This window comes from Trachymyrmex cornetzi, unplaced genomic scaffold, assembly GCF_001594075.2.
Source record: "Trachymyrmex cornetzi isolate Tcor2-1 unplaced genomic scaffold, Tcor1.1 scaffold182, whole genome shotgun sequence".
Lineage (NCBI taxonomy): Eukaryota > Metazoa > Arthropoda > Insecta > Hymenoptera > Formicidae > Trachymyrmex > Trachymyrmex cornetzi.
Window position 1 is genome coordinate 98849 of NW_017296441.1, and position 11763 is coordinate 110611.

The 11763-nt window shown below is 32.1% G+C and overlaps 1 protein-coding gene across 24 annotated transcripts in view; it reads right to left on the reverse strand.

Annotated features, from left to right (window-relative positions):
- Positions 1-710: 710 nt before the first annotated feature.
- sls (sallimus) overlaps positions 711-11763 on the reverse strand; it is a 94513-nt gene continuing 83460 nt past the window's right edge. For 11 of the 24 annotated variants that reach the window (XM_018504768.1, XM_018504755.1, XM_018504769.1 and 8 more), the window contains 17 exons: positions 11136-11451; positions 10773-11061; positions 9445-9516; positions 8115-9336; positions 7512-7672; positions 6776-7066; positions 6477-6618; positions 6107-6376; positions 5569-6014; positions 5177-5479; positions 4906-5060; positions 4663-4813; positions 4471-4548; positions 3937-4041; positions 3648-3845; positions 3202-3507; positions 716-1947 (listed from right to left, as the gene is read on the reverse strand). In XM_018504768.1, the coding sequence (XP_018360270.1) occupies positions 1745-1947; positions 3202-3507; positions 3648-3845; positions 3937-4041; positions 4471-4548; positions 4663-4813; positions 4906-5060; positions 5177-5479; positions 5569-6014; positions 6107-6376; positions 6477-6618; positions 6776-7066; positions 7512-7672; positions 8115-9336; positions 9445-9516; positions 10773-11061; positions 11136-11451 (4708 nt within the window). In that variant the 3' untranslated portion in view covers positions 716-1744. Of the gene's footprint in view, positions 1948-3201; positions 3508-3647; positions 3846-3936; positions 4042-4470; positions 4549-4662; positions 4814-4905; positions 5061-5176; positions 5480-5568; positions 6015-6106; positions 6377-6476; positions 6619-6775; positions 7067-7511; positions 7673-8114; positions 9337-9444; positions 9517-10772; positions 11062-11135; positions 11452-11763 lie in introns of all 24 variants that reach the window. The other 13 variants (XM_018504775.1, XM_018504774.1, XM_018504772.1 and 10 more) reach the window with 9 other exon arrangements.

Consider the following 11763-nt stretch of genomic DNA (forward strand, 5'->3'; position numbering starts at 1 on the left):
CGTATGTTTGTATGTTATGTATTATTATACATATTCATGCATGACAAATTTTTTACCGGGATTTTTTATCTGTATAAAATTAATAGTTCTTCTCCATTAATTTTTTATCTCAATAAGTTGCGAATAATTAATGAAAGAGAAACGTACAATTTAATTAAAAAGTTAATAAAATCTAAAAATTTAGTAAAAATATTTTGTCAAAATTTTTTTTCGGAAAAATTAATTATTGGTAAATATCTGATTGAAAGGTGTATTAAAAGTTTAATGCATATAAGAATTATCTTTTGAAATGTTGATTCTATGGAGTATTGTTTTAATTTGAAACTTATATATTTGTGTGTGTGTGTGTGTGTGTGTTATTTTATGTTACACAGAATCAACACTGCATGTGCAATAGCGCTACGTGGCAGATGTGTAACTCCGCTGTTACGTATTGGATAAGTGAATGATAAATTAATTTTTTTATTGAGATATAATATACGTGTGGTGGCATATAATATATAAAATCTTGTACTGATATTTAATTACGCAAATGTGGCTATAAATAGCTAAAAGAATCTTACTTTTACAAATAATATAATTATAATTAATATAATATTTAATTTGATTACTCGACAACTTTTTAATTACGCTGAGCAAATCCTAAGTGATGCTATTAAAAAATTATTAGGTAATAAATATTGTGATATTGATTTGTAATAATTTAATCGATAAATAAAATATTTTACAATATTATATAATTTTGCATAAATAATACGAAATATGCGACGCGTCATTGGTTGATAATAGTTCACGATTGCACCTATATTTTACGTCTCACTTACCAGATACGCGTGATATTTCTTCATTTTGTTAATTTGAAGTATCGATATTATTAATAATAATAATTAAAATTAAATTAATATCGCGGATAATAATAACAAGAAACAATCAATATATACTTGGAGAATACAGAGCATACTAAGGTATGCTCTGACTTCACCAAAGAAATAAAAACAAACGTTATATCGTCACATAGCTAAATAGCTGTAATAGCTCACTAATAGCTGTAGAATGCCGCATATTTGAAAATTTCGAAGAATTTTCCAAGTATAATGCTTGTCATTACCAGCTAGTAAATACATAATACTTTAACAATGCGCATTAGTGATAGGAAATAAAATTTATAAAACTGCACGAGAGCGTAATTTGTAATATTTTAAAACACGAAACTAGAATAAAAAGTGAATTATTCGTACAATAAAGTACATTTCCTGATCGCTTTAATAAAAGCGTCAAAAAGAAAATCACTTTACCCTAACTAGATTAACACTCGGTAAACACCATCCAGTCTTACGTAAATTGGTTTTGACATATATGTATAATCATTATACGCAAATCGATTTTAGAAAGGAACAATTAATGCCTCTATCGCCAATACATTATTTCAAGAGTTAGACCTTACGTACAATAAAAGCGATAAGGAATTAGGAATAAAGAATAAACGATTTCGATCTATTAGAAACCGATGTATTCCGATGTATCCGATTTCTAATAGGTTAAAATCGTTTATTCCTAATTCCTTATTCCTTCTATTATGCGCAGGGCCTTAGACTCATGCACATTGATTAAATACATTGATATAATGTACATACAGCATTCGATGAAAAAATAAAATTGCAATTGCGGTAAAAGATCAATTATATCCGTCGACACTTTACAATAACAATAGAAATGTTCAAAGTTACACGTGTATAACAAATGCTTATTCAAACAACTTTTTAGCATAGTGCCAAATACGGAAAAAGTACTCATCTTTCCTAAGTAATCTTGCTCTCGCGTATGAATGTATATCGGCATCCATATTATGTTCTCTCAACCATGAACTTGTGTTTTCTGTGCTAAAGCTGATCGATGCGGTCTCACCTTTGTCCATAGCCTCTGCAATTAGTTCCACGCACGACAGTTCTGCCAAAGGAACAGATTTAATGATTAAAGTTTTAAGTTTAAACTCAAATTTGAAGGATGAATGCTGTATAATGAAAAGATATTTACAATAAGAAAGAAAGCCATACCCGATCAAAGCGGGTGATGGCTTTAATAACTGTGTGAGTTTTTACAATTTTCAGTTCAAGCAAACTATACGCGCCCAATATTTGACTTTTTCAAAACAATTCTAAAACTGAAACTAATAATTAATATCAATTAAACTGACATGCGATGTTTACAGTGTTTTAAAGACTGCTCATTAGCATCAAAATTATTAAATTGCTTGTCAATTTAATTGTGATATTACCTACTTCAGTTTCAGGATTTGTTCTAATTACTTCAATTTTAGGGCTGTTTTAAGATCAACAAATATTCGCATGCAGTTTGCTTGAACTGGTAATTGTAAAAATTCACATAGATTCTTAGGAGTAGGGACGTTTTGTTCTAAGTCCAGAAGACATCCTATGGATCAAATAGTCGCTTCATTATGTTCTATATTCATCCACAGGATATAGAAATCGATAGTCTTGAAGACATCCATCTGTAATCTTTGGGACAATTCTATTCTTACCCATACGGCAGATGTCTATAAGGGATATCCCCCTTGTCTTTTAGATAAAGTGTGCTGAATTTGCAAATTGAAATGTTTCGCAAAATATTACATTCATTAGCTTCAATGGTATAAAAATACATTCGTGTCTTGCATTAAGCGCATGAAAAAGTCATGTACAAATAATTATGATTCGTTTGTGTGCGTCGATTATATAGACTTGGTTATATCGAGAGTTTGACTAAATTTTACATGCAAGAAACGATGCCATCTATCGGCAGTCCAAGAATATCAGAAAAACCCAAAAATAAATTCCCAAAATTACTGACATCTTTAGGATTTCAGACTAGAATGTTAATTGCTGATTAGAACATTTTTAGACGCTTATTTATATAGGTCTCAGGACGGTCTGAAATTTTCATCTTTGTTAGTATAAGGTTCTAAACACATTCCACATATGTCCTAAAATATTCAGGACGTATTCCATATTTATCCTGAAAATGTCTTGTACTATTAGGAGTATTATTTAAACACAAAGACTCATTTTGACCTCGATCCTTGGTTATTGTTTTTGAAGATTTTTTGATCGATTTTATTGTTTAAAAACTTATTATTATTTAAAAAGATAAATAACTGGTATCGAGTAGAGAAAGATAGAAATGAAAGTAATGATAGAGTCGTACCTGATGTCGGTACAATCTTAAAGGGTTCTTCCGATTCCAAATGATCGCTAAATCCGATCTCATTTCGTGCGAAGATTCTTATGAGATATTCGTGATTCTCTTGCAGATCTCTGATGTTCAATTTTTGGATGTCCGCACTAACTCTTCCCACTTCCATCCACATAGTTTTCTTCGCGTCTCTAATAGCAATTTTGTAACCCTCGAGAGATGCACCGCCGTCTGATTCGGGTCTACCCCATTCGATTACCATTGTATTCGCTGCAATCTGTCTCATCTCTAACGGAGCAGTAGGTGGTGATGGAACATCTACAAATAATTCAAAAAGCATATTGTATAAATTGTTATATATACAACACTATATTGTATATATATATATTGTGTATATATATATATTGTATATATATATATATATATATATATATATATATATATATAAATTAGCTTACTGGCATGAGTTTTTAGCGTGATTGGTTCGGAATTAGTAGGTATGCTAAGACCTAAACTATTTTCAGCAAAGATTCTAAAGAGGAATTCGCTTTCTTTTAGGTTCTCTATACAATATTGGTGTGTTGTAGCATCCAAAGTGACAACTTTCGACCACCTGGCGCCTTTTCCGATTAATGGTCTCTTCTCGATTACATAACCTGTAGTGAGAAGAAAATAATATTAAATCAATATCGAAATGGAGAATTCATTTGATAAAAGTTTATATTTTATTTGCACGTATATTAGCACCTGTCAATTCCGATCCTCCTGTTGTAATTGGTGGTGACCAACTGAGAGTGACGCTTTTACTAGTGACATTTGTTGCTCGGACGTTTAGCGGACACGAAGGTGGTGCTAAAGAAAATTTAAATTATTATTTGCTCAATATATATACATGTCTTGCTGCATTAGAATTCATATAAAATTATGTTTTATTCGGGATATTTGCATTTCACTTTTACTCTCAGATTAGATCAGTATATAATACGGTAAATTGTATCGTCATGCTTGTCTTAACGCTGAAATTCTAGTGAGAAATGATAATGGAATCGATACTGGAATTAACTCGATGTCGATTCGACGTCGAAATCATCAAATCGACGTTGAATCGACTTTGATTCGATATCGATTTTACTTTCATTTCTCACTGAAACACTGTGTCTCCTGATTTAATATACCCCAATACGTACTAATGCGTCTAATCAAATTTGTTAATAGAAAATGCAAGAATAAGATACAATTCAAGAACAAAACATGAGAGAAGAACAAAATTAAGAAACTTACTCTTAATGGCGATAGTTTTGGTTGATGGAAATATGCCTAGTAGCGCGTATATGCTGTTTTCTGTAAGCTTTATTAATTCTAAGCAAAAGCAAAAGCGATCGTATTTATTATTAGACTAGTTATATTGGGAGTTAATAATAATTGAAAATCAGTAATATGATAAAACATTTAAAAAATAATTAGTAAACTTACTCGGTTGTTTACCGGTTGTAATCACTTCTTCTGCTGTATACGGAAGACCAGTACCAACGTTATTTTTAGCTAGTATTCGGAAAGTGTACGATGTGTCTGGTTTTAAATCGGATACAGTAACATTAGTGATTTCCCCCTTTGTACTCGCAATCTAAGAAAAAAAATTAAAGATAAAGAAAAATTGTCTTAGTACTGTGGACAATGAGTACTTAGTGCACATCAGATAATGTGAATCGTACTAACTCTTTGCCAAGTTTTCTTAGATGTCTCCTTCGTTTCAATAATGTATTCTATAATAGAAGTCCCACCATCATTTTTTGGTGGTTCCCATTTTAATGTGAATGATGTTTTCGTCATTCCAAAAACTTCAAGTGGTCCTCTTGGTGAGCCCGGTGTTTCTAATTATCGAACCAATAAAATATATGTATATTTAAATATTTTACAAAGTTATATTTAATTTTCTTAACATTCTGTTTTAATATTTAATACACAAAAAAACATAATCTTTTTTTACCGAATGAAGTTCTTGTTCGAATTGGTTCGGATTCTAAAGGATCTGAGAATCCGACCGAATTTCTAGCAACTATTCTGAATAGGTAGTCGACATCTTGCTGCAATTTCTGCGCACAGAAATTCTCAACTTCTTTGTCGACATCACCTACTTTTGTCCAAACTTTCTTATTCATTTCGCACTTCTCGACGGTATATCTTTCCAGTTCAACCCCACCATCATCGATCGGCGGTCGCCATTCTATGGTGACGCGATCTTGTCTAATTTCTTTCGCGATAATTGGTCCCTGGGGTTTGCTTGGTTTATCTGCAATACGTAATAAATATGTACATCACTAATTTTAAATTTACTTTAAAACTTTCATCATTATTTGACCAATATGAAAAATTATCAACCTATAACACGAAGATGACATTCCATCGATGAGCTACCGGCTTCATTCGATGCTTTCACTGTATAGATAGCTGTGTCATTTCTAACAAGCGAAGAAATCATAATAATAGATGTATTTTCCTTAGTCTCAATGGAAATGCGCTTATCAATTATTGTTTTGTTATTTATCGTCCACGTTACTTCCGGTTTTGGGAAACCACTAAAATGAATCTCGGCTTTCCATTTATCGTCCACTGTTAGTCTCTGCTTTCTTAAATTTTCATCGCAAGTGATCTTTGGAGATTCTTGAATTTTTAATTGACATGATGTTTCCGCCATTCCTGAATCATTTTGAGCTTTAACCGTAAATGTGGCCGAAGATGTCTCAGTGGTTTTTCGAATAGTATATTTAGCTAAATGGTTTTCGTATGTAATATCACTATCTTCAAAAACCTTGCCATCTTTCAACCTAAAAAATAATTTTCACAATACATCTCGAGTGCAGCAATTGACATATTTAGCTGCCACAATTAGATAAAAAATGAAATAATGAAAAATTACCATGTAATACGAGGTGTCGGTACACCACCAATTACACAAGAAAGTGTGACAGTCTCTTCTAATCCAATGACGATACTTTTAAGTGCTTCAAGAACGGTCGGTGGCTCAGACGCTGATAACTTGGAAATTCTTAGATATGGCGTATTCATCGATGCCTCCCCTGGTCCAGCTTCGTTAACAGCTGTTACACGAAAGGTATATTTCTTGTCGGTGATTAAGTTGGTTAATTTATATGTAGTTTCAATTATTGTCTCTGTGATTCTGCTCCATCTTGAAATTAAATTATTTTCTTATAAATTGTAGAGATATGTATAAGAAAACACATGTTTAGATTTTTTTTAACGAGTTCACAAAATTTTGTATTACTTACAAAGTTTCTGTTTTTTCTCGATATTCTAAAATGTATTCTATGATCGAGGAGTGTCCATCTGTATCTGGTTTCTTCCAATGAAGAGTAATGCTATCATCAGTTATTTCAAGAGGTTCCGGAATTCCTGGTGCACCGGGTGTCTCTGTAATGCGTATATATATCTTTTTTATTATTATATTTATTTTTAATGAAAAATCGAGATTTTCTTCCGAAAATTATTCAGATTATTATATCGATATATACGTGTAAATACATAATATATAAATGTACAATATATATGTAAATATGTAAATACTTACGCACAACAATGACGTTGATTTCTATACTATCCTCTCCATGTGGATTAGTTAATTTTAGAGTATAATCACCATAATCTTTCTCTTGTACATCTCTGATTATTAAGACGGCTGAACATTCATCAATAGATGGAATAATTCGTTTAGATTTTTTAAGAATACGGTCATTGACGATCCACTCATCAATTGGAATTGGCTTAGCCGCGAATTTGACAACAATATCAATGTCATCGCCTTTCATCGTTTTGTATTTTTTAAGCGTATCAGGATGAATTTTAGGCGATGTTTCAATAACTGTGTAACAAGAGACGCATATAAATGAAATAATATCCAAATTATTATGGACCAATAAAGAAGAGAACGAAGATTAATAGCAAATTCGATTGGACACTCTCAGTACGCACTAGTGCACATTAAGACCATCGTATACACATTTGACATAAAGATTTGTGTTTATTATAAATATAGAAACTGTGAAATACTCAATACACTTTATTGTGCTGTTAGGTAAAATGTATTTTATAATTTGAAATATTTACATTTTACTTTTATACTCAAATTAAATCAATGTACAACAGCTTCATATATACACCAGTGCCTTTAATCGAATTCGCCATAATACTGTTGAAGATACCTCACGCACGCACGCATGCACACCCACGGGTATACAAGACCTATTTTAAGTTATCTATGTATGCTTAATGAAAATACAATGAAAACGCAATCTTATAAAATTTACCTTCGATTTTTAATCTCGATGATGTTTTCACGTTGGCAACTGCAGCAATATATTCAGCAATATCTTCGGTCGTGCACTTTTTAACAATGAGCTTTTTAATATTTCCTTCATCGATAACATTATATTTCGACGATTGTGCACAATCGATCATTTCATTTTTCCTACATAAATTTCACATAAGTTTATATATATTATACATACAATATAAAGTGTATATATACTATATATACACATATTATATATACTATACATATTTGTTTTAATTTTATTAATTATAATTGTCAAAGAAATTAACTTTTTAACAACATCTTAACGCAGAAATAAGTACATAATATCTGTGCAGAGCGATAATTTTTATTATATATTTTAAGTATATTCGTTGACATTGTTAGGGGTTATAAATACAAATATGTTTTCTTTTTTATCACTGATGAAGACTTTGTAAGTCGAAATGTTTGAGGTATTTTAGCGTTGTTACGTATGTAATTGAAATTGAATTTTTATAAATCATCTATTATTGCTCGTTTACAATGAAAGCCTTGATTTTTTATTTTATTTAACTTTTTAAAATATATTTTTTTATTTTGATAAAATTTAACTTACTTTAACCATGTTACTGGTACATCGGCACGTGATAATTCGATAAGAAAAGTTGCATCAGTGTTGAGAGGCACTAAAGTAATATCTGGCAATTTTTTAATAAAATCTACTTCGGATTCTTCGACTGTCAATCTGGCTGACGAAGTTTGATCAGCAACTTGACAGGAATAGATTCCTGCATCTTCTACTTCAGCATCATAAATTTTTAATTTTTGTCTTTTACCATCGATTGACAATCGCACGTGCTCAGAAAATTGCAATTCTTGTCCGTCTTTGAACCAGCGTACCAGAGCATCACCTTTCGTTAATTCTATGTCGAAAGTCGCTTTCTCCCCTGTAGCTATAGTTATGTCTTGCATTTTGATAATGATCTCCGGTGATAATTCGACAACTGTAACTTCCGCTGTACACTCTTGATTTAGAAGAGCGCATGTGTATTCGCCTTCGTCGTGAACCGATGTGTTCCTGATGAAAAGTTTCCTTATGGTACCATCTTTCGTAAATTCTAGTTTTCCTTTGCTTGGTGTTAATAATTCACCATCTTTTCGCCATATGACATCGGCCGTTTGAGATGTGATCTCAACCTCTAAAATCGCCACATCGCGTTCTTTTACCTCAAAGTCCTGCAATTTCTTGACGAATTCTGGCTTGGTAGCTTTAACGATAACGTTGCTAAACGTCATTTGATTCTTGACAGTACATTTGTATGTTCCTACATTGGAAAGACCGCTCTTCTTAATAAGTAACTTGTGTAGACGTCCTTCCTGAATTATCTCGCGATGATCCATCCCGCTAATTTCTTTATCATTATGCCACCATATCGTAGAAACAGTATGGGATGTTTCACAGCTTAATTCTAGAGTTTTGTATTCGTTGACTATGATTTTATTTTGCAAATTCCTTGTGAAAAAAACTTTGGCAACATCTACTGTGACTTTTGCACCATGAGAAGCTTTTCCAACTGGATTACTAGCGACACATTTATAATCTCCAGCATCGACTTCAGAGTCTGCATTTTTAATTTCAAGTAGGATGTTCTCACCATCATAACTTTCTATGATATTAACTGATTTATCAAGCGGTTTGTTGTTTCTAAGCCAAGTAACTTCGGGAACGGGATTACCAGTAACTTTGGCAACTAACTTGAAAGTATCTTTTTCCGGAACGATTACTTCTTGGAAACGTTTGGTGAATAATGGTGGTTCTGAGGCGCCACTTGGTACTTCTGAATTTTATAAATACAACAAAAGCATTACAATAAATCCATTTTATATGCAAAATTATAATTGTATTAAACAATTAGCAGCATAGCAATAATAAATACGTATCATACCCTTAACAAACGAGACACACTTGTCGTTTATACAATGTTGAAAATTAATGTTGACTTGTGATATGGAGTTAACTGAAAGCATATTAGTAAAGAAGCGCTTTGTAAAATAGCATCCGACAACAAGCTGACATATTTTATCGCCTAAGAAGACATTAAAATAAAACGCAATTTAGTTTCTTTCAGTTTATATTTCATTTACGTCTATTAGTTGGTAGCAAATGCCAATTGTCGAAAAGGCGAATGAATTAATATAACGAAAAAGCGGACGTAGCGAGAAAAGGGCACACACTTTCTGTAACCGTAAGATTTACCGTAAGAATCAGAGTTGAAAGTTTAAAAAGAATAACCTAACATTTTTTACAATTCTTGATTGTAATTGACTAAGCCCGGATTTACAATAGATTTTTAAGTCTTAAGCCATAAGAAATAGACGAATCGCAGTCAATTATTCTCCTCGTATTCGACTGTAATTGGCAGGTCAATTTCTTAAGGCCTAAAACACCTATTATAGATACGGACTAATTTTTACGGTACGTCTTACGGTTAAGGCTTGCAGAGCATAGATTTTTGCATAAAGTCATAATGCATCTTCTTAGTCCTAGTGCTCGTGGCCGAGCGTGATGACTTAATTCTGTCATAGGGTATGAGCACAAGGATTGCCGTAACGCTTTACGGCAGTCTAAAACTTAAGACTGCCGTAAAGCGTTACGGCAATCCTTGTGCTCATACCCATATGCTTGTGGTGCGCACGCTGATTGTACACAGTCATATAGAACCTATAGTTTAATATCGATTTGGAACGACAAAATTTTGTTAAAGAAGTGTTCTTAGCAAAAATACTCTTGGTGAATTGCCGCTTCCTTTTGTGAGAGACACAAGCGCATAAAAATATTTTGGTTCTACTGGGAATCTCTAGCATAGTTATAGATCAGTGCGGTATCAGATTTGCCACGCTCGCTCTCAAAGCATAAGATGTACAAAGCATAAGAAAATTAACTAATCAGAGTCTCTTATTTCATAAAAAAAGAAGGAAATTAAGGACTTGATTGATTCATTTATTATGCATTATGTATTATGCATTATGTAAGATTCTCTGCTTCTGTCTTGTTATGAAAAGTGTGCGCGACAGCTTTGTGGCATACAAGAAACATAAGGCAATAAGACATAAGCAATAAGTAATCACAATAGAGAACGTAAGACGATAAGATCAGCAGTAGCAAATACAAAATGTAGATTTGTCTATTGTTCATTTCTTACTGGTTATGTTTATTGTGTGCCTTAAAGCAAAACATTAAAATGTCACAATGCGAAGAGGTAATTGCTCTTACTCTCAACAGTCAATGTAGCCCGAGTCTCAGTTTTGCCTATATCATTGATAGCTGTAACCGAATATTCCCCACTATCTGTTAATTGAGGTTGGATCAAGTTTAATGTATTAACATGTCCGTCTTGCTTTAATTGCGAACCCTTTAACGGCTTCCCGTCTTTGTACCATGTTATTTTCGGTGATGGATTACCGACTATTTGAGTCGATAATACGACAGTCTCACCTTCTTTAACTATATAAGATTGTAACGGTTCTAAAATTTCGGGTGGTTCGCTCTTTCCAGTTTTCACCTGTTCCATCAAAAGATGTATTAATTATATGTGATATGTAAAAATGAATTTACAAATATATGTTGTTAACCAACCTTTACAGAAATATCGATAGTAGCCTCGCCTTCTCTGTTTTTAGCAATAATCTTGTATCTTCCCTCCTGCTTCTTTTGAATGTTAGTGAAGTTTACGACACTGCAGTACATATGCATGTCACTTTCAGTTGCAACTATAATATTCTGTTGACTAACTACTGGTACGTCTTTGTGATGCCATGTTATTTCTGGTTCCGGTACAGCGACCAATCGACATTCCAATATCACATCGTCACCTTCATTCACATATTTCGCTTTCGGCTTTCGAGAAAATGTAGGTGGTATACCCTCTAATATATCGGCTAAAGATGATTCTCTAAACAATTTAATAGTAATAATCAGGGTTGGGTAAGTTAACTCTTTTTTTTAACTAAGTTAAGTTAAAGTTAACAACCTTGAAAATTTAACTTAGTTAAAATACAAGTTAATTTATAATGAAATTAATTGAATTAAAAGTTAAGTTAATAAAAAAAAGGTAATTGAAAAGTTAAAAGTTAAATTTGTTTTTTTTTTATTTTTTAAATTCATGATTCCAGGGTTTCAATCTTACAAATAATGGAAATGACAAATATATACTTCATTTAGAAAATACTCTATATTTTATTTACATGTTTTGTTTATATATACT